Raw genomic sequence first — 25,251 nt, 5'->3', positions numbered from 1 at the left:
AAACTTTACCTCCCATGGGAAATCCAAGCCTGCTATCTTCTGTCTTCAGTGGCTGATTTGTATAATCAGGACTTGACTGGAACTCCAGGAGTCTGTAGGGTCAAAACAGCTTCCACAGAAAAAAAATCAGAAGTGCAACCCCATGCTTTGGGTTTCATTCCAATTTGTTACTGGAATTTCTGACCTTCTTCTCTGGAAAAAAAAGTCTGTAGATACAAAAGAAGAGGTGTTGTGACCTCCAGATCTGTGTAGCAATCAGTACCATCATAGAATCAGAGTAATAGTTTGTGTTGGAAGGGAGCTGAAAGGTTCTTTAGTTCCTACCCTCCTGCCACAGGCAGGAATACCTTCTGCTAGACCAGGTTGCTCAAAGCTTCATCCAGCCTGGCCTTGAACACTGCCTGGAATGAAGCATCTACAGATTCTCCAAGCAACTCATTTCAGCACTTCACTGCTCTCACTGTGAAAAATGCCTTCCTAACATAAAATTTAAACCTGCTGTTTTTCAGTTTAAAGCTATTTTCTTTGTTTGCCTGTCCTTGTGAACAGATTCTTTGAGCGTGGTTGATGGCTCTGGTTCAGGGAAAGTAGAATGAGTGGCATATTTGGGCAGCCAGAAATTGCTGGGTGTTACAGTAGCTGTATCATTTGCCTGCTACTAGGGGCATCCAGTTTGCCTTGTATTCCCTAACCCAGTGGATCAACTGGCAGTGCTTAATTCTTTTGTTCTCTTGTGACCTGTAGCTTTCTAGTTTTGACTGTCATCATCAAGTATCTTCTCTTTGCTACACAAAAATAGAAATAGATTGTTTTGCAATGGTGGACTCATGACTGACACACACATCAGTCCCTTATTGTCTCAGAAACTTTCATACCTTTCTCTGCATAGGCTTCCCACAGGCAGCTCCACACACTCCTTTTCTCCTTGCTCTTCCTTCTGCAGGACCAGCTAACTCCTTTCAGTCCCTTACACAACCTTTCCTCCCCACAGCACAGCCAGCAGAATCCAGCTGACCCCCAGCCAGCCAACCCCCTCTTTTGTAACACCCATCCTCGCTGGACATAGCTGTGACCTATTAAGGGGCAAGGATGTCCTTACTCTTTGGTAATTAGTATAGCAGCAATTTATCAGGGGTAGATTGCCTTCAGCACTGTCTCTATTCTCTTGTAATCCATCCTCCCACAACTCCACCTTTCCCTTTTTAGTTGTAAAGTCACAGCAGCTCCAGAAAGACATGCTCAGGTGAAGTTACACCATGACACATCCACCTATTTCACCTAAAAATACAAATGTTTAAATACAATATATATATTTCACTAGCAAAAAAACACATTGTACTGAACAATAGAACTACCCTGTCTCCTCCTGTCACTTTCTCTTTTTCAGTTTCTGTTACATTAGCTGGTCACTTTAAGCCTCTCTCATATACTTTTTGTGCAACTCCAGCTCCACCTCCCTATAGCCAGTTATCTCCCACATTTTAACAAAAAGGCAATTTCTATATTTGCTCTCAAGCCCTTTCTTTTATATCAAATAAGCAAAGTGTGTAGCACCTGCAGATCCAATACCCTTTTTCTGCAAAATGCATAAAAACATCCAAGACAAGTTTTTTCTTCTCCTAATAATCGAGTCCCCATTATTATGTTTCCCAGTCACTCACCTGGGCTTGGTGTCTTTTAAGCCATCCAGATTTTTAGGCTCTCAGGTCTGCCTGGCTTTGCTAGACTGGGATACACCATCACTGCTCTCTGGTCTCTATCACATCTCTCTATCTCTATCTTGTTCTCCAGGAAATACAGCAAACTTCTGTTTTGTCACAATTTCTCTGATTCTGAGTTGATTTTTTTGGATTGGGTTATTTAATCTTTAATCAGCCTCAAGGTTTTCTTCTTGTTAGGTTTACTACTGAGAAAAACCAGCTTATTTTGTCTTCTCTTGGATTTTGCTTCTTCCATCATACTGCTATTCCCTCGTGCTCTGTCTACCCTCCATGACTTAATTATATTGATCTAAAGCAGAGTTCATAAGGAGTTGAAAAATTTTAATTTTATATGTTCAGATCTTTGCATCTGGTATAGATAAAATTTTTTATAAGATCACTCTAAAGTCTGCAAGCTTCCTAGTTCTGTAATGTTTCAAAATATACAGCTTAACTACATTCCAGTTTCTATGGCTTATTGAACGAACTGTATTTCCTATGGGAAGTGATATGGTTTCTGATTTTCTTGAAACCAGGTAATTTATGATCCAGAACTAGCAGGTAAAAGATGCATTTATTTAACATGTCAGGAAACTTCCTTTCTAAAACTTCTCCTGTTGTAATATTTGGCCAGGAATTGCACGAGCATCTAATTTGCCCTCTCCTCCTCTTTTGGCTTTATTGCCTACTTAAATGTGTACAAAAGCAGTGCCATAACGTGCTGCAGAAGCAGATGTATTTCAACAAATACTCTTTCATTCTTCTTCCACTTACCTACTGTTGGAACCCTGGATACTGAGAATTCTGGTAATAATTACATCCTATTTGTCTTATAGTTGCAATATCAGTTTTTTGTAGATTTTTAAGCATTGACGCTGTTTTACATCTGTTAAAATCTTATTTTAGGATGACTTTATTATCAAATGATCTCTAATTGGACATTAAATTCCTCTGTCCAGTAAGATCATCAAAAAACACTTTTTAATGCTCAAGAAGTTTCTGTGTCTGCTGTATTCAAGATGCAATCTTGACAGTAAGAAAGGATATTCCTTATTTCAAAATATGGATATTCCAAAATATTCAACATTAAGAAGTTTCTTTGAGCCCTATAATTTCCTATTACACAAACAGCCATTGGAGTCAGAATTCCTTATTTTTCTGAACTAACTACTTCCAGATGAATTGTGTGTGTTTTTCTCCTTCAATTATCAGCATTACACATGAACTGCTATACCTCTTGGTTTCTTAAGAGCCATCAGATGTACTTGCATCGCCCCTGGCCTCCATCACTCTCATTTGAAGAAGAGTTCTGTTTCATTCCATGAGAAAGGAAGCTTTTGGTAATGCTAGAAATAAGCAGTGCTATGAACACACTCAACTGGGTACAGAAAATCTTTGGCATGTACCTGTTCATAAGTAGCCCACTGGAAGCATTTTAATCTTCCATACCAAAGACTGAGCTAGCAATATCTGTTATATGCAAAGCTGAGATTTGATCCTTCATACAGTTCTTGCCACTGTTGTTATCAAGACTTGGTGCTTAAGACATAATTTGATTGAAGAATTCTTCAGGCTGGCAGTTAAGACAATCCTGTCTCCCACTTTCATTTCTTACCATTTCTGCTTGTTATATGGAATCTTGTTTTGTAGGATGAGAGGAGACAGAAATTTTCAAAGGTCTAAATTACATACTAGTAATTGTCTTTGTCATAGTCTTTTTTTCTGCCATCCTATCTTCCTCCCTCTTTCCCCTTTTTACATTATGCTGATTTTCTCCATAGTAGTATATTTCCTTATTCTACAAAATTTTTCATATTTTTTTATAGACTGCAAAGGGGAGAAAGGGTAGAAGTTTTCTGTATGTAATACCCCTGTGATTGACAGTCTTTTTGCCTCCTGCTTTCTAGTAGGTAGATAACGCTTGCTGTATGGGATCTTGTTTTGTAGGGTGGAAGAAGAGGGAGGACTACAACAAACAGAAATAGTGGTATGTAATTTTCCCTTTCTCCTTTGTCTCTCCCTACTTCCCAATCTTAGCTCAGAATTTTCTCAATCACATGGTGATACCTTGTACTGCTATTTGCTGCTTTTTATAAAAACACATCTTCCCAGTTTTTGTTAGTTAAATGCCTGCAGCATTTTAAGAAAGAATGCCAATGAAATATTGTACAACACAAAGGTAGTGAATCCAACTGTGCTTACTCTTGGACACAAATTGACTGAACTTAAACTGACCAGGTTCTATAGCACATTGCAATACAAGAAGCCTCCTAGTCATCCAGTATCTTTAAAAAGATTTAACAGCCTACTGTATATGGGTATTTTGGAGAAAACAGCTGTGATGGGGAAAGAGTAATCATCTTGTTCAAACTAAAATCAGCTACATGCATAGACTGTGCTGTCTTTTTGAAAAGCTAATGCTATAGAGCTGATAGAGAACTGCCTAATTTTCTGGTTCAAGTTTCATCAAAATGTTGTAAACGTAAATTTCAGTTGCAGAATTTTAGTTTGAATGACAAAGGGAGATGGTTCTCAGCTAGGCATAATACAGATTATCTAGAGGTAATGGGATTGTTTTTGTCAAATAAAGGAGTAGATTGCTATTAGGCAGAGAAATTGTATTATTTCTAAGGGTAGGACAGTACTTTAAAAAGTACTTTGTTGTGTAGTGTTGGAATGTTTCACTCAAAATGCAGAAGTTATTCATAAGTCATTGTCATTTGGTGTGGGATCTGGTGAGATTTTTTTCTGTCATTAAGTTCTTATTTCTGCCCTCTTGTTAAAAAGGTACAAGTTGTTTATCAGAGAAATACATAAAACATCAGAGCTGTAGCAAAAAAAAAATTATGGGGAAAGAGCTTTATTGAAGTTAGTTATCAAAAGGAATAGAGAAAAGCAAATGATGTGTCAAAAACTTGTTTCAAGGAAGATATGATCTTCACTAGACCAATTTTTCTTTGCATTGTTCTGGATTGTTGGTTCACTATTGACTGAGAAGGAACATGTCTTCTCAGTGAATCATTCCCAGTTTCTATGACATCCCTAAGATCTGCACAGTACAGCTACTGCAAAAACAAGTCATATTTTCAAGGTCTGAATAGCTGCGATAATTAGGAAACAAGAGCTGCATTTGTATTCTCCATGATGATAGGAAAGCTTTTCCATTTCAGTTGAAAACAAGAAGAGAACACAGTAAATTCTCAGCAGCATAGTGAATCTACACTTCTCTTGGTAACAGCACATACGGGCTCAGATCCTGTACATTAACTGATCTGCACAGATTGTCTGTCAAAAAACTAAATGGAATAGATGGAATAAATTTTATGTCTGATACTCAGTAAAATAGATATATTTTTTTCCTGTGAGAAAAACATGTATAGTGGATTACTTAATTCCTCAGCATGTTGTTATTGTTTATGGGCTGACACAATGCCTGTGATTAAGATAATTCTTTTCTTTCTGCTGTGAAACTAGAGACAAAGGGATTTTATGTGATCTCTCTGTGCTTGGTCCATTTAAGAGGAATGTAGTAGGTTGGCCCTGGGTGGATGCTGGGCACCCACTGAACCCTCCCCATCACTTCCCTCCACAACTGGAAAGGGGAGAGAAAATATAACAAGAGGTTCGTGGGTTTAGGATCAGGAGACATCACTCTCCAAATACTATCACAGGCAAAACAGACTTGGGAATATTAATTGAATTTATTACTAACAAAATCAGAGCAGGATAATGAGAAGTAAAAGAAACCTTAAAAATCACTTTCCTCCCAGCCCTCCCTCCTTCCCAGCTCTATCTCCTACCCCACAGCAGTGCAGGGAGGTGGGGAATGGGTGTTATGGTCAGTTCATCACACGTTCCTGCCACTGCTCAGGGAGAGGAGTCCTTCCCCTGCTCCAGTGTGGAGTTCCTCACACAAGCAGCAGTTCTCCACAAACTTCTCCAACATGAGTCCATCCCACAGCCAACAGTTTTCCATGAACTGCTTGAATGTGGATCACTCTTCCACGGGGTGCAGTCCTTGAGGAGCAGGCTGTCCCAGTGTGGGTCCTGCACAGGGTGACAGGTCCTAGCAGGAATTCTGCTCCAACATGGGCACCTCTCTCCATGGATCTGCAGGTCCTAGACAGGACCCTGCTCCAGCACAGGCTCCCATGGGGTCACAGCCTCCTCTCAGCTCCACCTGCTACAGTGTGGGCTGCTCTGTGGGCTGCAGGTGAATCTGCACCCCCATGGAGCTCCCTGGCTGCAGAATCACAGCTCCTCACCAGCCGTGTTCACCATGGGCTGCACGGGGAGCTCGGCTCCAGCTCCTGAGCGCCTCCTCCCCTTCCTTCCTCACTGACCTTGCTGTTTGCAGGGCTGTTCCTCTCATTCCCTCTTCTCAGAGAGCTATTGCCTCAACACAATACTTTTCTCCCTTCTTAAATACCTTATCACAGAGGCATTACTGTCGTTCCTGATGGGCTCAGCCTTGGCCAGCGCTGGGTCCATCCTGGAGCCGACTGGCATTGGCTCTGCTGGACATGGGGAAAGCTTCTGGCAGCCCCTTACAGAAGCCAGCCCTGTGTTTCTCAGCTACTGGCCAAACAAACCTAATACAAGAAAATTCAGACTTTCAGTGGAGAGATTCTGCCTAGACTAGGGTAAAACCTAAAACTGACATTGTCAACATGGAGCAAAATTACTCCATCATGATGGAAAATGAGTCCCCAAAGTGTATTTCATTTAAATAATAACTGTATATTACAGGAAAACATGAAAGAAGATGATAAAGAACTAATTAAGATTTAGAGGTTTTGTGCTGTTGTCATTTGGAAAAAAATGTTAATTGCTTTTATTCTGAGGTTCATAACATTATCATTAATTTTCATGATAACTTTATTGCATAGACATGACACATATTGAATAGAGCTGTCTGTTTGACAGAAAATGCATGGGCTACTAAGATGTCAACAATAATGGCACTTTAAAAGTTTCAAAAGGATGAATAATTGCTGTGGATTAAGTTCTATTTGAGCTGGGTACAGAGGGGTTGGGTTTTTTCCTTTTTTTAAATGGGATTGTGATTCATCTACATAATCAACTATATAATTTGTCCATGTAGACTAAAATTTTGTCTATTTTAACTTAAGGAGTTGTTCTTGGCCTAGAGTGGAGAGGCCACCACCTCCAGGTTATACTGGTAGATAATACCTTTATCTTGCCATGTGGATGAAAGATATTGTGATGGGAATGGTTGTGGAGCAGTGATCCTTTTACCACGTGCAGTGAAGAGGAATTGTGATACTTAGGGACTTGTAGAGTGTCCTTGGTAACTCTGCATCACCGAGAAATCTGTGCTTGCAGCAAACACACCAGTATCCATTTGTCTGATTTGTGAACGAAAAGTATTTGTTGCAGCATGTCAGCCTTGTATTTGCTGTTTTCTGCATAAAAAATTTTGCAACAATACTCCTAATGTGGTGACTTAGATACATAGTTTGCTAAGAATACAAAACCCTTTTAAGCGACGCTTTCCTGTGGGAATAAATAAATACTTAGTAGCAGGTGTGTGGGTGTATTTTCTGCCATTTGCTAGAATCTCATAATTTTTCTGTTATAAGTAATGAAATAAAACACTTAAGAATACTGAGAGGTAGGATTTGAGACTGAACACTTACAGGATGCAGTTCATTAAAAAAAAAATCTAATTTTTCGGTCATATTGAATTTTTACAGTATAAGTTAGACGGATGTCATGGTTTGAATTGCATCAGTACCTGAAAACTGCTATTCTGGTATAACAAATCAGATTAATAGGAGTCCTATGCTGATGTCTATTTATTTTGCAGCTGATGTATACTTTTGTTTGGTTTTCTTTGACCCAAAGCTTGAAATTTTCTTGCCTTATGCTAAATATATTATGTTTGTTTTACAAGTTGATTGCTGCTTTTAAAATAATTTTTGGCCCTCTTCTTCAGAAATTTTAATTGAAAATTACTATAACAAGTTTTAAATATGCCCATCCACCTTTTTCCTGCTTTTTCCAAGCTATTTAGAATTCTCATTAGCAGTAGTAAGAGAAGAGATTTCTCTTGTTAAGCTCTGAGGTGGAATTATGGGGATACCGTGAAGAGAAAATTGTTAATTGTGGACTTGATGTCCAAACGAAATAGACATCAGCCAAAAGAAGAAACATTGATGCCTTCTTCCACAACTACTCTCAAGAAAGGAGGATTAGCAGAATATTAGCTTTTCTGAGTTTGAGGCAAACCTGTAGTGCATGTGGAAGCAAACCCAAGCCATTCTGTGATTCTCTCAAACTATGAAATTAACTCCAGTCTAATTCTGCTAATAAAAATAAAAACAAAAATAAAAATAATTTTTAAAGAAATTTTGTTCACGCCGTTGCTTCCTTCATATTCCAGCACTGCTGACTTTTGTGAAGCTGTGTCTGACCTGCCCACCAGGGCTGGACATGACTGACAAACAGGGTTATGGTTCAGCTTAGCTCCCTTTGTCCTCACTAAGGTGCAGGGCTGCTTATTCATGCTCAGCAGAGAGAGACTGGCCCCACCAGAAGCTGATCCTTCCTAACAGTCTGAGCAGAGTTAATCCTTGTTTTAACAGCATCCTTATGGCTTGGGTAAATTATTATTTCAAGAATCCATTAAAAAATATATATAGCTCCAAGAGTTCTGCTGGTTTTGCTCATGTAACTTTTAGATAATTTCTTCTGCCAGTGTAAATATGTGTATTAAATTTTCTCTACAAAAGAGATTGGAAGACACAAACTTTCTCATTTCAACAGATCACCTTTTTCCCAAAGAAAAGAATTATGCACTTTATAATGGTATGCAACACAAAGAAGGATTAATGATTTCAGTAAAAGTTAGATTTCTTTACCTTATAAAGAAGAAAATAAAAACATTATCCTTTTGTCTAATGAACTCCATGCTATTATTCTGTTTTCTGGTTAGGAAATTGGTAATGGTGCTCCTCATAGACTATGACCTTTCTGAAATTATCTTACACATGTTAACCTTCTCTGAAAAGTGAAACTAGATATTTAATAGTGAATTTCCTTCTCAGTCTTTTCAAAAAAATAGTTCATCTCATGTTTAATAAATAGGCAACATATTTATTCAATAATATATTAAAAATCTAATCCAAAAATAGTCCCTTGTAAAAGAGGAGAAGCTTGCAGCAGTGTTAAAAGCAACCAACCAACCAAAACAAAACAAACCAAAGCCAAAAACCCACCTCGATTTTGTAAAATTGCTGTTTGGGTGTTGATTTGAGATACTGATTCTGAGAAATGTTGAACCATCAAAGACAACCATACATTTTAGTAATTTCTCTAAGGTAACTTACAGAGTTCTCACTGAGAAATATGAATAATTTAATACTGTGCAGCACAGGACTCAGTGTTTTGGGTTTCTTTTTCAGATTCTTTCTCAAGTTTCCACATTAAATATTCTTAGTTTAAAACATATGTGCTATACAAAGTTTTCAAACCCTATGGCACTGGCCAAGAATTTAAAAGTCATTGCAGCTTCTTCCCTCTTCCTTTGTGAGAGGGAACATCAATACATTTCTTCCATCAATGTTTCTGGTCAAGCTGTTTGTCTCCTCTGTTTCCAAATGTCAGCCCATGTTGTACTGTCAATTTCTTGGGTTTTTTTTTTCCTTTTTTTTTTTTTTTTTTTTTTTTTTTTCTGAAAGCATTTACTTTCAGGGCCAAAAAACCATCACTGAGGTAGAGATTTGTCTGTATATGAACACACATGGAAAGCAAATTTTTTGCATATAGAGGAGCCTATCTTATATGTTCACTGCACAGAGCAGGACAGAACTCTCTGGTCTTACATTCTGGACTTTGAAAGGAGAAATCCACAGTGGCAAATGCTTGGATGAGTGATCTGGAAAAAAGTCATCACCTGCTACACACTTCATGTACATAACCAGATTTGCAAAATAGTAGCATGACCAGAGAAGTTTTTGTGATTAAATATTTAGTAGCACTTAGATTATTTCTAACAGAAAGATGATACTCATTTTATACTTGTGATGCAATTATACTGTTCTCTGATTTAGAGAAGAGTTCAGAAAAGTTACTGAAATATAAAAATATAGACATAAAAGAGGCCTATGTTTGAAAGAACTCTTGCTTCTGTATTTGTCTAGCCTGGATCATGGTCAATACATAACCATTTTTTGCTGTTTCTCTGAGTTCTTATCTTATTTATTTGGCTTAATAACTGTGATTACATTATTTCAATTTGACCTACAGAATATGGAATGTCAAACATGCTTATTAAATGTATTAGAGTCAAATGATTTGCCATGGAAACCGAGGGTTTCCCAGTCTTCATGCAATATTCTTGGAACACATCTTACCAATAATTGAGTTTATTTTGCCATCTGCTTAATATTAATGAATTTTAGTGAAGCAAAGGTGGTGAGATGGGGTATGTGGTTTTAAAACACGACTTCTAGAAAAAATTTGAAAAATAAACATTCCCAATCAAAGGCAAAAGGACAACTTGTCAGATTTGTAACTTAATCATTCTTAACACTGTTGCTTATCCCCTTCAAGTTATCAATATCACATGACTGAATTTACAGAGGTTCTGGCTGGAACTCTGCAAAGTCAGAAAGAGCTGGGGCAGTCAGCTTTCTAAAAATAGCTGGCCTGATTTTTATACTTTAGAGGAATTTTCACTCAAGCAAAAAAAAAAATTGTCACTGCCAGATGGTGATGGAAACATTACTACAGCAAGTGAATGTTAACAAAGATGCACTCAGCAAAGCAAATTGTTGCCATAGCAACAGGATGCTAAGCATTTTCAAATAAATAAATAAATAAAATTAGACAGTATTATTTAAATAGCACAATGGCCAAACCCCCCCCAAAAAATTTGCATGATTTTTCCTTTTGGAAATAGAGGTGTTTTTCCTACATTTTGCTTAAAACTTTGTTACAACACTTTCTTGCTGACTAAATGCATTTCTTTCAACCTAAATACCCTTCTCATCTGTATTCATTTTTATTCCAGAACAAATTCTGGTATTTAGTCCCTTTCCTCTCTACATCCTTCCAACACATTTTTACAGCTAAACAGTTAATAGGATTTACAAACACTCTTTAGGGTTTGGCAGCAGGATATGACAAGCAGCAAAATTAATATTCATTTTGTAAGAGCTTCTCAGTGTCCTCAGCCAGTGATTGCCCTCCTACTGTGCTAGTTACCACACAGGTTTTCATAGAAATGTGGCTACATTCAGGGGTCTCAAATTTGGTGTTCTGGCCCACCGAAAGGAGGGCCAGATGAACCTTGGAGGAAGGAAGAGTTAGCAATGTGCAGGAGTGTTAAAGCAGGCGTAGTTTAAAAAAGGAAGCAGTAGTGATGTGTTTGTCAGGCACATGGCCAATGATAACACCTTTAGTGCTGGAGGGGTGGGCTGTGGTGGTTGTGGTTTTTCTCAAGGTCTTGTAAAAGTTGTTTGAGCCACACTGAAATTTGCAGAACATTTACAAACTCCCATGTTTACACCAAGCAGGGAATGATGAGGGGAAGAGTAGAGAAAGGGGAGAATGCACATCTTCTTTTCTTAATCATCATATCCCACTTCTTTAAACAGAAATTTCAATCCACTGAATCAAGAACACAACAGGCTAAGGTTGTTAATGTGGCAGGATTTTAGAGGCAAGAGATTTCTCATCTTTAGCAATGAGAGGAAATGGAGCTTCTCTTGGCTCAGTGGAGCCATTTCTTGGTGCATTTGAAAAGTGTCCTGACAAAGGCATGGAAATATAGAGATTTGGCATGGGGTGGATCTTGAACTGGTTTGGCAATTGCTGGTTCATGGAGGAAGTGTGGCAGCTCTGTTGCCATTGGGACCAAATAATTTTCTGTTCAGTGTGTTCTCCACCAGCCTGAACATATGGAATATTGGTGTTGCTCCCATAGTTCGGCTTTCCTTCCTGCAGGATCACACTGTGTGTTGTATTGGCACCATCTGTCTCTATTTTAAATATTTAGATTAATGGTCTAACACTAATCCAAAGTCTCAAACTATTAATTCCTCTAGATGTGTGGAGAAAGACAAAGAAAAAATTATTTCCTCCAGGAAAACTGGCTGTAATTTGATTTTTCACTTAAAATATTTTTTAGATCAGGGCCAAATACTTTGATGCAGTTGGAGCAAGCGAAGTGTTCAGATGTGAATAATCCATGAATATACATAATAAATCATACTTAATTACATTTTGATGTCTGGATAGAATCCAGTATGTTTTGTCAAGTCTCATAGGGAAACTGCAGAGGCTATTTATGCATCATTTCATAAATTGTTTCACCACCAGGCCCCATTCTATTCTTCAGGCATGTTTTAAAGTTGACATCACTTGTTAAGACCAGCAGTGCTTTAGAGGAAACACAAATTTCAATATAAAAGCATGAAAGAATAATCCAATGAAGCTTCACTCAGTATATCTGAGAATATTCTCCCTCTTCTTGTGTTTGTCTTTTCTTTGAATGCAAAGAATTTAATCCATTAAGAGCCTGTTGATATTTAATATGTCATATTTGGTAATCTTAAATGCAACCTCCAACCTTCTTTACAGAAGTGCAGGTAACAACTTTACTGATAATTTTTCACCTGTGGAATATCAGCATCATATCTTGAGTGAGTGTGGCACTCAACTGTTACAGTTTGTTAGCATTTAAGAATCATAATGAGTAGTTGTTCTGAAGAATTGATTTGTCATCTGTCTGCAGTGTGCACCCACATACACACCTTTTAAAATATATAATGCAGTTCCTTAATGATATACAAACCTATTCTAGCTTTTTTGCTTGCTCCTTTGCTTTCTTGGTCATTATTTGGGATGCAACCTTCAAAAATTGACCTTTAATTACCTGTTACTTGTCTTCTCTGCCATAGTAAGTACCTCATTTTCTGTGGTTGCATAAGAAGGTGAAGTTAAAGATTTCAATTACATTTCCCTCTAGGGCAAGAGTAAAATTCAGAGGAAACAAGTTAAATAATTTTTTTAAAGAATAAAAGTGATAATATATATAAACACATTGCTACTTTAGCCATTTACTAAATGCATTTATGTGATGTAAAAATAGATAAGAATGCATTTGTCTTAGCCTAAAAATCAGACATTCTTTTCAGACACTAATTTGCATGAATATTTGGTTATTATGTCATGCATACTTAACCTTGCTAAGATAATGTTTTGGTTTAGTAAAAAAGAATATTCTTTTCTTACACATGTAGCTTCCTTCACTGCAAATTAATTCAGCCTTGTTTTTCATGCAGGCCTGCAGTTCCAAACAAATTTTATAAGGTAAATCTAACTGAACCCATATCAGGAGGGTTTTGGAAATGGATGCTAGAGCATAGAAATAGTATTTTTCTTTTTGATCATTGGCCAGAAATCTGCTTTGGTATTAGGTAAATATTGCTGCTGACTCCAAACTGTGTGATATCTTGAAAAGAGATGTCTCCCCTGAAGTATTTAGACATCCATATCATAAGTACAGCCATTTCTTGGGCCAATTATTCCTTCAGTGGGCTCCTGATCTCCAAAAATATTTGGTTTCCTAACTGAGGCATAGCAGTCCTCCTCCCTCAAGTCTCTCCTCCCTTTGCCATTGATATCAGCAGAGCATTGCTGAAAGCCTCAACTGTTAATTCCTCTTTCTCTCTGTCAGTATTTTTGTGTCCCTCATTAAATTAATTATTTCTCACACAGTTTGATATCAAATTTCTGAATCTACACTGAGAGAGTTTCTTTAGTTGTGCTGTGATGGAAATTTCTTTTTGGTGTTTTACACAATACAGGTGATTTTCTGTTTGGTGTTATATACATTATTAAAATATCTTGCAATGAAAATTAAGTTTCATAAATCACAAATGGTCAAGGTTGGATCGCATATTCTAAAATTATTACTTAAAAAACACACTTTCACCACTTTGGAGTAAAGAAAAGTTGAAACTGGAAAAATAATGAATGGTAATATATGGATATATTTGAGGGCCCTAGAAAGAGGCCACTTGCATCAATAACAGCTTTGGTGGCAGCAAGGATGGTGGAGGAAGAAGGAAGGTGGGAAAGCAGGCTTATCTTCTATTTTGGGAGGGAACTTCAACTATTAAATAACATGGGTAGGTGCCATCAGAGTAATTTTTATAGATATTTTTCACTTCAGCAATAGATTTTAATTTGTGTTTCACCAGATTTTTCTCACGATTTGTTTGATAAATACCAACTGTTTAATTTCATTTGCATGGAAGATTCAGTAAAACTCACTCTTGTGAAAGGAATATAGATCAGATAAATATCTGTATTCATTCAGTTTCTGTTGAAAAAAAAGAAAATATATTTTTGTTAAATGATGAAATTTATGTGACAGCTTGTGATTTTTTTTTTATTCCATGTGCTTTTGCCATTGCAAAAACAAGGCACTGCTTTGTTATTTTTGTAGTTCTGTTTTAACTGTAGCTGCTCAAATGTAACATTATCAACGTCTTACTAAGTGGTAGAGGTTTAACCTAAAATATTTGTGCATGAAACTAGTGATCACTTCCTGTCAAAATATGAGAGGCATGAGGTGATAGCCTGACTGCCCTGAGTGGAAAGAAGAATTGTATTTGCCTCCTTGTGACATCATTGGCTTTATTTTGTGTCATCAAGCTCGCTAGGGGTACTTATGCTTTCAAAATAATAGAAAAGTGCATTCCCTGAAGAAAAGTGTCTTCTTGCAGTGTTCTAGGAGTAGCTGACTGCATCATCATCATCATCATCATCATCATCATCATCATCATCATCATCATCATCATCACTCTCCTGGTTCCTCACCCTCACCATGTGTTAAACAGAGAACTTTGCTCCCTGTCTCAGGATCCTGGGGACCATCCTGAGCTTGGACAGTTCTGCCAGTAAAGTTCTGTGAATAAAGGAGGCATTGAGCAAAGCACTCAGGCACACAGTGTGCAGTTTTGGCATAGCTGGTAGATGATTTGACCTACCAGAACTTGAGCTGACTAGCTTTTGCACTTAGGCAGTGTAATGATGCATGGGAAAACCAGCCTGATATCCCAAGTTTCAGCAGAGTCCTGCTGTGAGTCCCTCTGTTTGCCAAGCTGACTTTGTTTATGTTTGTATCCAGTAAGTTTTAAGTGTGGGGCTGGATCCAAACATTTAGGCATTTGATAGTCCAGTGTCAAAGAGTCTACAGAACTTGGATTAGTTAAAAAATTAAATAACTTAGGGTTTGGACCTAATGTCTAGTGCTTCAAAAAGACAACAGACTTCTGGTAAATGAGTCAAATATTTCCATTTGTCTTCTCTGCACGAAGTTCTTCATTACAGCATATTTCTGCTTACATAGTTCCATTAAAGCAATGCAGTAACAGCTCAAGGTTGCAAACTGTTGGAAGTCTCATGAGTTTTTAAATCCCAGAGAATGTAACTATTTTTTTTTCTTTACTTCTTTTTTATTCTTTCTTCATATTCTTGGACTAATTTTTCTTTGTTTATTTTTAAGAATTTTACTCAAAGGAAGCCAAATATATTAGACTCCACTCTTAATCATGCACATGCCAGCATCTTCAGTTCTCTCACAGCAGTTTTCTGACAATCCAGTTGGCATTTTTTCCTGTTCTAAAAAATGCCTTACATTTACATCATCCCCTATCCTAGACTGTAAAAAATTATTACGAAGTCAAGATTCAAACCATATTCCAAACTTTTAAACAAAGACTCTATTCATTTCTTGCTGACCTTTAAAACTGTGTGCTTAGTGAATTAAATAGAAAAAGTGCTTTACTATCAGAGGAACAGTTTGATGCTGTGTTCTTTAAAATCATCTCATTTACATCAGTGACTAAACGTGGCCTTTTTCCCTGCTCAATTCAATTAAGTATTTTGAGGTGGAATCATATATCTAACAGAAAAGTCAAGGTAGCTATCTTTTAAAATGCCTTTCATATTTGGAAAATAAAAGTAAAACAATAAGATAACTAGTTCCTAATATTAAAACCAAATTGAGCAATTTAGAAAGGAAAATACTAACATTTAAACTTCAAATAATTTTGAGTGTGTGATGTATTTTGTTGTATCAGAAACTGTTTTGAAAACAGAAAGCTACATGACATTTACTTAGTAAAAACAGAGCTACCTTAGAATATCAGGTCTCCTGCAAAATTATCAAGTGAGGTTTGATAATCATAGAGGAAAAATGTCTGTACTAATATCTTCATTTATGTTGCTGCACAGTTTTGTCTCAGATCATTCCCTAATTAAGTGCACTGGGCAGAAGCTTTCACTTTTCCTCAGTTTGGTTATAAGAATTTTGAGTTTTGGCAATAATCTTCAAATGGCTATATGCATGTGCAAATAGTATGTATTTTATAGCAAAAAGCTTCAATTGTTCTCTAAATAATGGTATTTATATACCAGATATTAAACTCTTTTCGGTTTTAGATTTACTGTTCTTTGATTTGAAATGTCAGTGAAGATATTTTCATTGTGCCTTTTAAAGATATTTCACTTTAAAAATATCTGCATTTAGCCTGTCCCAGGGTTTTATTTTTGCTTATAGTGCCCTCACCTGTAACTTAGGGCCAACTGCAGAACTTTAGTAGTAAAAATAGCTATTTTTTCTTTGAATCATAGCTTCTCTTGTTTTGACAGTCAGAAACAGCTAATGTGTTCCAGCTGACTTGTAGTAGTTTGCAATATTACACTTGAAATATTACTATGGTTTATAGTGGACCCTAAACACAGCTTACTTTTATGTCAAACCTCAGCTGTGTATTTTCTCTAGAATGGAACCTGCAAAGCCTAATAAAGCAATTAATTTATATTTTAATTTCAAACACTGTTCTTAATTCAATCTTTTTTATCAAGTTGTGGGATACAACAGATCAAAATATAAAGCAACTAGGGTAGGAGGTAAAAAAATCAGTGTAGTGTAGCTGCATTTTTGCTACTTCTGTATTTTTCTTTTTCTCACTTCTATCACTTTCCAAAGTAAAATGTCTTTCCAGAGTTCACAAGAGTGATAAGCACACCTTTCAATAACAAACTTCATTCAGGTGACTTTTCAGAAACAAAGAAGACTAGGAAGCATAACCAATTTAGTCTGAATCCTTTCATCTGGATTTTTTAAAATGCAAGATCATATAGAACAATTCTGATATTCTCACTTATATCTGAACACAGACTTGGCCTGCAGGATGTAAAGCAGGTACAGTTTTCTCATTCTCAGGTCATCTCAGTTTGGTGCACAGACAAATGCAGCATGGGACACTTCAGTTTGCACTCTGACTCCCAGTCCCAGATAGGTGATAAGAGTACAGATTTTTTTTTTTCTAATTCCAGATCTGGGTTGCAATAGCTTTTCTTTGACAGGGGAATTTGAACCTGGCAGGATCTTGCAGTACTGGGCTCCCAGGATTCCTTTTTTGGGGGAGCTTTTCTCTCTACAGAGATTTTCCAGGCTAAGGGTCTGGAAAATACCCACCCATGTTGCCAATCAGGCTACAGAAGCAACTGGGGGCACAGATGTGGAATGCCAGATGAAAATAAAAAAATAATCTAGTGTTCTTTTTTAAGTGGAAAATTTGTGATACAAAAATACATAAAAATACAAAAGATTTTGGTCTGATGAGAAGTGGTGTGATGAGGACTGAGCCTACAGATCAATCACTGGAATTAAAAAAGTTCAGATTTCTGCAAAATTTGCAGGCAGATTTCTTTGAGTAGGTTTTCCAGCCAGGACCTGACTGTAATTTAGGGTTGCTCTTGACTAACTCCTTCTCCCTTGCATACCTGCACATTCTCTTTCTTTCCTTTTCTTCCAAAGAAACAAAATCACCCTTCCATTCATTCTGTTCATACCAACCTTAATATTTCACTTACATATTTTTGCCCTGTCAACAGTGGAGCATATAAGCTCTTCCTGTGCCTGATCAGACAATAGAAGGTTGTGATTAAGGACAAATATCTGATCTTCACACAGATACATTTCAGGGAGGCATTTCAGGGATGCAGGGGAATGGATAAGTGGAGTATTTATATGGATTGCTTCCTGTCTGCCTTCTATATGTGTATGAGTATTTATGCATGGTTACTCTTCTCATCTAATACCTCTGTGTCTTGGGCCAGGACCCCACTGTGCTGAGGCTGTTCCAGACAGTCTTTCTGTGTCTGAAAGCCAAAATTAATGGGATATGTGGGATCACAGCCAATCTAAATTTAGTTTTCACCATATGTATTCCACTGGCACAAATAGTAATTTAAACTACCCCACCTTTTTTTTTTTTTTTTTTTTTATTCTATTTGTAGTTTTGCTCCACTTCCCAGTTCTCAAGCATTATAGTACAGTATCTGGACAAGGAAACGTGAGGACATATTTTTTAAAGACAGCATCTTCAACAAATATTTATTTTGTGATTTTTTTACTGAACTTATGTTGTTCAAAAGGGTTCTTTACATCTTCCTTATGAGCTAATTTACACAGGCAACTATTCCATTAAGTATCAGTTGTTATGGCTATCATCCTCAATGCTCATTCCAGTCATTCTTACTTTGTTTTTCAAAACTTGAATTTATTTTAGAAATTATGTATAAGCTGCTGACTACTAGTTTATGCATGATTTATTTATTAAACACTGGGAACTTGTATGAGTACAGCAGATGGAAAAGGGCTCAGTGATTTCTACTGTCCTGTAGCATGACTGACATTATTAACCTAGAGCAAAGATTTTGGGTTGGCCTTCCAAATTGGAGATTATCAGCCTTTGCAAATTGGTGGATAGGTTGTTACCCTAAAAGCATTGCCTCAGGAGCCTGTTTTTGACAGCTTTGGCCTTGGTGGAGAGGCTCAAAACTGGGGTGATAAACACATGGCCATTTGCTAGGAAAGCTTCTTGTTTATGTGATGGAAGAGTTGAGGAGTTTCTTTGGAAATTTCTTTCAAATTGTTTTAGAAGTTATTCACCAGGGCAAGCTGAGTATGATTTCTGTCCAAAAGGCATTTTAAGAAATGAAATTAATTTGCAAGAATCCAGTTTAAGAACAAGATAATTTTTATAGCTATACACAAAAAAAATCATATTCCTTTGGATTTAAATGTGCAATAACAGTGGGTTTTGTATGCCCATGTGTGTCTGCCATTGTAGCTTCAATTTCTATAATGTGTCATTGACTGGAGCAGCCAATGTTGATTTTTTTTAGGTGCAACAAATTGTTTTTCTTCTTTTAATAACCATTGTGACAGCTAGCGTACAGATAACCTCCTGTTGAATATTTCTCTAAGGGCATGCCTTCTGTAAGATAACCCTTTAAAAGCATGACTCCTTTTGTGACAAATCTCCAACAAATCACAGCTTTATTTTAAAAAAACTCAAGAAAGCCTAAAAATCTGATTCTGGAAATATGTAGGAAACTTCTATTTGTTTTTCCTTTTCAAAAGTAAACTTCTTTTTGGTAAATCAAAATTAGTATGGTATTAAGATTTAACCTTCCATTAATTTAAGTCTTAACTAATATTTTTTTTAAAAAAGCTAAAGCAATTTATTTCATGCTTTTAGAGAAGGTCTAGCAAAAGATTCTGACATGGAAAAGACATCAGACATAATATCTGCATTCATAGTTCTTTTGTTGAATCAAAGTACTGCATTTCAGCAAAACACTGGAATAGTTAACAACATTCTTTAAGAAACAAAGCACTCTGATTTTTATCTCCCTTTGTGAATAAGTAGATTTGTATTCACCTACTTCTGTTTCTGATTTGTTTGATTATCCTTCCTTGGACATCATGATATGTGACCAAATAAATTGGCAGACTAACTTTTGACAAGGATATGCAGGGGGTTCTGTCTACTTTTTAGGGCTTTAATTATATTTGCTTGCATATTCCAAGAAGGTTTAATTTTCTGGCATACTTATTTACAGTTTATGAAGTGACACTGACCTTCTGAAAATAACAACATTTTCTTTCTTTTCCCCTCACTTAAAAATGTTCAATGAGAAATTTCTTATTCAAAGTGTAATATTGTGATTTTACTATGTAAGTTTTGATGTTTAATTTACCACAAACCAATCTCAGCTATAGCTTCTTACAGAAGGAAACAATTTTCTCCTGGGTATAACTTCTATGTCAAGGTATTAGGTTTTATGTAATAAAGTCTCATAAATATAGCTGACTTACATAAACACAGTTATTTTGTAAGCAATCCTTAGCAGAACCCATTCATTAATAATAAGCTGAAATTATCAGATCACAGAATCACTAGGTTGGAAGAGATGTTCAAGATCATCGAGTCCAACCCATGCCCCAACACCTCAACTAGACCATGGTGCCACATCCAGTCTTTTTTTAAACACCCCCAGGGATGGTGACTCCACCACCTCCCTGGGCACACCATTCCAGTACTTTATTACTCTTTCCGTAAAAAAACTTTTTCCTAATATCCAACCTATATTTCCCTTGGTTCAGCTTGAGACTGTGTCCTCTGGTTCTGTCAGCTGGTGCCTGGAGAAAGAGACCAGCCCCACCTGCCTACAAACACCTTTCAGGGAGTTGAAGAGAGTGATAAGGTCACTCTGAGTCTCCTTTTCTCCAGGCTGAACACCCCCAGCTCCCTCAGCCATTCCTCACAGGGTTTGTGTTCCAGCCCCTCACCTTGTTCCCTCCTCTGGATGTGCTCAAGGGTCTCAAGGTCCTTCCCAAACTGAGGGGACAGAACTGGACACAGCATCAAGGTGTGACCTCACCAGAGCTGAGTGCAGGGGAAGAATGAGCTCCCTGCTCCTGCTGGCCACACTGTTCCTGACACAGGCCAGGGGTCATTGCCTTCTTGGCCACCAGGACACTGCTGGCTCATGTTCAGCTGCACCAGCACTCCAGGTCCCATTTCTGCCTGGGCACTGTCCAGCCACACCGTCCCCAGCCTGTAACACTGCAGGGGGTTATTGCAGCCAAAATGCAGTCCCTTTAAATTGCCCTGACACTCCTCTTTTCAATCTCATCACTGCCAGCCTGGAGTATCAGCCATGGTAATAACCAGAGGGCCGAATCAGCCCAGGAGTCTCGGTAATATCCCGTACCCAGGCTCCCAGGAGGCAGCAGACATTCTGATCTAATATAAAATTTTAAGCCTGCCCATTAAGCTTCCAGTGATTTGAAAAAAACCAAGCCCAAAAGTGAATTAGGAGACAGATCTGGCTAATTGCTAACCCACTGATGCCAAATTTTGAGCCAAATGTTCAGAAAACCATCATGTGTTTTTTACTAGCGAAATTTCTACGTGTGTAACTGTGGCTGTATTCCACTTCTCTGTGGAAATAAAAAAGTCTCACTTAATGGTTAACCTCACTATCACCTGACATGATATGATAATCCATTGTTTACTTTCAATTTTTCTGCATGCAAGTTAAAAGAAAACCTTTCTGATATGCTTTAGTTCATGTTATCCACAAAAATTTTTAAACCACACCTTCTTGATTTGTGTGTATTCCTACATTTTGTGCAAAGTCTCAATGAAGTGTCTAATGAAAGCATTTGACATTTCTCTTAATTCATACTATAAGATATTGTGAGTGAGCTTGAAGGTAAGGTATTCTCACACAGTCATCAGTGTGTGTGAAGCCATCAATTAGGTGTAAATTATCTTAATTCAATAAAATGCATAGTGCAAGAGTTCTTTTTGAATCTTTAGCTGAATAAGACAGTTCTCCACTATTTTGAAAACTTGTTTTCAGTTTTTAATTATTTTAAAATACCTTAAATTATTATAAATTATGATTTTCAGGAAATAATCCTCAAATGAAAATTTATTTTGGTTCTTAGACTGTTAAAATTAGATGTATGCAGAGTCTTTTAAACACTGGTTTTATTTCTCATGGGATGTCTCCGCTCATTCATTTTATATAAATCAAACTTGAGCCGACTTTAGAAAGTCCAAACACTTTCATCTATGCTTCAGCCTGAGTCTAAATTTCTTTAACCAAAATTTGGACTCAAAGTATTTAAGAAGCTAATCAGATATCATAAAAAAGAAAATATGTTTTTATATAGAAGGGCTATAGCAAAGTAAGATTTGGTGTTATTTCAAAATGATAACATAATAAACTTTTTCTCAAGGATGATACTTTAAAAACATCTATACTAACTTATATTTTCAAACCTCTTTTCTGACTTATTTTATATATTTATTTTACATAAATGGGAAACTATTTCCTTCATGGTTTTTAGTAACTATTATTATGTCTTCTTTCTTCCTTAGAATTCCCCCACTACCTTCTCTTTTTGCCCTACTTTTATTTATATTACTTAAGACAAATTCAGTATTACTACTTCATACCAGGCTGGTGTTTTGGGTCCAGGCATTTAAAATCACACCTTTTTGAGGAAAAGCCACAAATTTTCTCATCATTGAAGTTTTTTCATATAAAGGACAGTTATTTCAGCTTATGTAACTTTTGGACACAAATGTCTAACTGTTTTCATTAACTAACTATATAACATGCCCTGCTCCACCACAACAGAAAAGTAGAAACCACATATAAATCAGTATTTTATTATCCTTTTCTCGTATTTCCTGTTGCACAAATAAATTTTCAAGCTGGAATAGCAAGCAGCTCTTCCCCAAGTGCCTCAACAGAGATAAACATTTTTAAACACATTCAAAATAAATTTGGAGTACTGTAATTGGCAGCTATTTTGGGTGTGATCTATCGAAATCATTGACAGTTTGCCATTGATTCCATGAAAAGTCACTTCATTAGTACTATCACTGTAATAAAAATAAGCACTTGTTATGAAGTGGGCTGGTATGAAAGAGGTTTTCAACATTATAACAAATAGAAATATGCAGTTTCTGTGTCTCTCAAAACCCACTCATTGAATTTGCTTGTTTGAAATAATTGGGGAAACAGGTCAGTGAACAATATAAGACATTCATAGAATCATAAAGGAAAAGACGTCCAGGATCATCGAGTTCAATCTCTGACTGAACACCACCACATCAACTACAGCACAGAAATAAGAAGCATGTCCAGTTGTTTCTTGAATACTTCCAGGGATGATGCCTCCATCCCTTCCCTGGGCAGGCTATTGCAATGCTTCCTTTTAGTGAAGAAATTCTTCCTGATGTCCAACCTGATCTTCCCCTGGCACACCTTGAGGACATTTCTCCTTGTCCTGTCACTTGTAGTTTTGGAGAAGATCCCAAACCCCACCTTGCTACAGTCTCCTATAAATTATATTTCATAATTCATAAGTAGATTACTAAAGCCAGTCATTTACTACACAGGGAAAGCCAAGATAGGACCAGAGATCCACAGATCTTTGCAGGACATGTCCTGTGGAATGACAGTGTTTGTGCCAGTATCAGTGAACACCAGTGCAGAACCTTAAAGGCATTGTACTACAGAAGTCATGACAAAGTCATGGGCCAAACTGCTCTATATTTTCTCAGAAAGCTGAGATCCCATACAGGGTTAATCAAAATAATTTGCTTTAATATTTATTCTATAGCTTTGTTTTCTAAAGGTAATTTAGTAGCTGGACACAATTGTTTGTATTTTTTCACTTGGTATTTTACAGCCAGAGCCTTTTCTGGAGGTTGGGCTCAGAACTTTGTTACTTTAAACCTTAGATTTATCTAATTTCTCCTGCCATGGTGCAGAGCTACCACAAGATAAAATTATGCTTATTTTTTAAAATAGCCTCTGCAGTTATAGATTTGCTTGGACTTATAGATAGAGATATATAGATGTCTCCATAGATAAAGAGATCTTAACTACATGTCTTTTGCAGACAGGAAGGGTTTGGGAATAGCAGTTTACAAACCAGACAGTGAAAAGGGAAAATCTCTTTCTTCTGTTCAGTCTGTAGCCCTGTGTAGCAAATTCCTTCTCAGAGAAGGGAGCAGCAGGTAAGTTGGTAGCCTTGTAACAAAAGAAAGAGAGATTTCCTGGCTTTCATTTCCTATTGGTAGGGCAGCTCTTTACCCTGCCCAGTGAGTACTTAGTCTAAAAATCCCTTAGAGGATGGGTGAGTAACTTACAGGATTTAGAATTCTGAAGGAAAAGGCAAAGATTGTGGGTGGAGGGAAAAAGCAAGAGAGGGCAAAAATTTGGAGGCAGAAGGCAGTGAGACAGAAACCCCATTCAATAATTTCTGCCTCTGTTAAACACAGAGCATGTCTGATGGCATGTGATTCACAAAGATTAATAACTCAGGTGATTAATAAAGTCTTACCAAATTAACCAAGAGCATAATAATTCTCAAAGGTTATTTATCATTCTTACTGCTCAGGATAGTAAAAAACTAAAATAAAAATAAATCATTAGTATTGTCCCTTAATCCCTGAGATTTTCTTGCAATGAGTCTAGCATGTCCAGATGTTCTACTGATATGACTCCTGAAAGATTTGAATGCAATTATTATCATGGGAAATTATTTAGCTAAAATAGATGCAGCTAATTAATTTTAATTTCTCTCTGTACTTTTCATTTGAATATCTTCCTACTGTATTTACAGAAAGCTGTGACATTTGTGATCATATAAACACAATGAAAAGTTGGCTGTACTAAACAAATCAGTGTTCCCTCTCCTATTTCCTACCAACTTTATGGTCTTAAAGGTCTTTTCCAACCTAAGCAGTGCTATGATTAAAGACACAAATGTTGTGTGCAGCTTGACACGAGTGCTCCAAGGCAAAGCAGCTCACCCTGCTTCATGTCTTCTATGAATCCTGGTTTGAACCTGACCTTCAGCAGAGAAAGAGCAGCTTCTGCAGTATCTCTCACACCTGGGGAAACAGAGACAGAAAAGAAGAAAAGGAATAGTTAGCAAAATACAGGATTGAAAAAGTGAGGATAACCCATCTGCAGGTTGGGAAAAATAGACTTGTAAAATCTTGACCTGGACTATGAAAAAGGGACAGCTATTGAACCTAAATCAAGATCAGAGAGCTCCTTGTAAGATGCTGGATGCAAAAAAGGCCTGTTTTAACAAAGCTGTTGAATGCTTCCCTCTCATTTTAGCTGATTCTTAAGAGCACAGATTTATTTATAATAAGCAGAGGGTGGTGAGATTTCTCACCAAAGTCTTGGTGGGTGTTTGTCTCCTTTGGACGAGTTGATCCATGTAGAGGGACCCTAAATTTCAAACTTCTAGTGATGAAGTTTAGATGATCTCAGTCTAATTCTTTGCATCTTCTGCTATTATAAATCTGTATCAACCATAAATCCAAATCCTCAAAGAGTTCTTAATGCTTTTATGTATTACATACACATTCCTGCATGATCTCCCACTCCAGATTCCCAGTGTTTTCTTAGCAGTGTTTCTTCGATTAATTGAAGATTAGTTAAGGGGTCATAATAAACATGAGGGTTTTTTCAAAACTTCGAGTAATATTAGCATTGTCTGAGGTTGACTTGAATCAGTATTACACAAAGAATAAAGGAATTATCTTTGATCTTGTAGTGAGGAAACTGTAGTACATAATAATGTGTTTTGGGTGAGCTTGAGCACTGT

The 25,251-nt window shown here is 36.9% G+C and overlaps 1 protein-coding gene across 3 annotated transcripts in view; it reads left to right on the top strand.

The window, feature by feature from the left end:
- The window catches only part of FGF14 (fibroblast growth factor 14), a 372,210-nt gene that overhangs the window by 214,579 nt on the left and 132,380 nt on the right, over positions 1 to 25,251 (top strand). The window contains exon 2 of one of the 3 annotated variants that reach the window (XM_056501024.1): positions 3,648 to 3,687. The exons of the other annotated variants lie outside the window; for them this stretch is intronic. Coding sequence (XP_056356999.1) covers positions 3,648 to 3,687 — 40 coding nt within the window. The remainder of the gene's footprint in view (positions 1 to 3,647; positions 3,688 to 25,251) is intronic. 3 annotated transcript variants of the gene reach the window in all.

This window comes from Oenanthe melanoleuca, chromosome 1 (genome assembly GCF_029582105.1).
Source record: "Oenanthe melanoleuca isolate GR-GAL-2019-014 chromosome 1, OMel1.0, whole genome shotgun sequence".
Taxonomy (NCBI): Eukaryota; Metazoa; Chordata; class Aves; order Passeriformes; family Muscicapidae; genus Oenanthe; species Oenanthe melanoleuca.
This window is presented reverse-complemented; position numbering and strand designations above follow the sequence as displayed.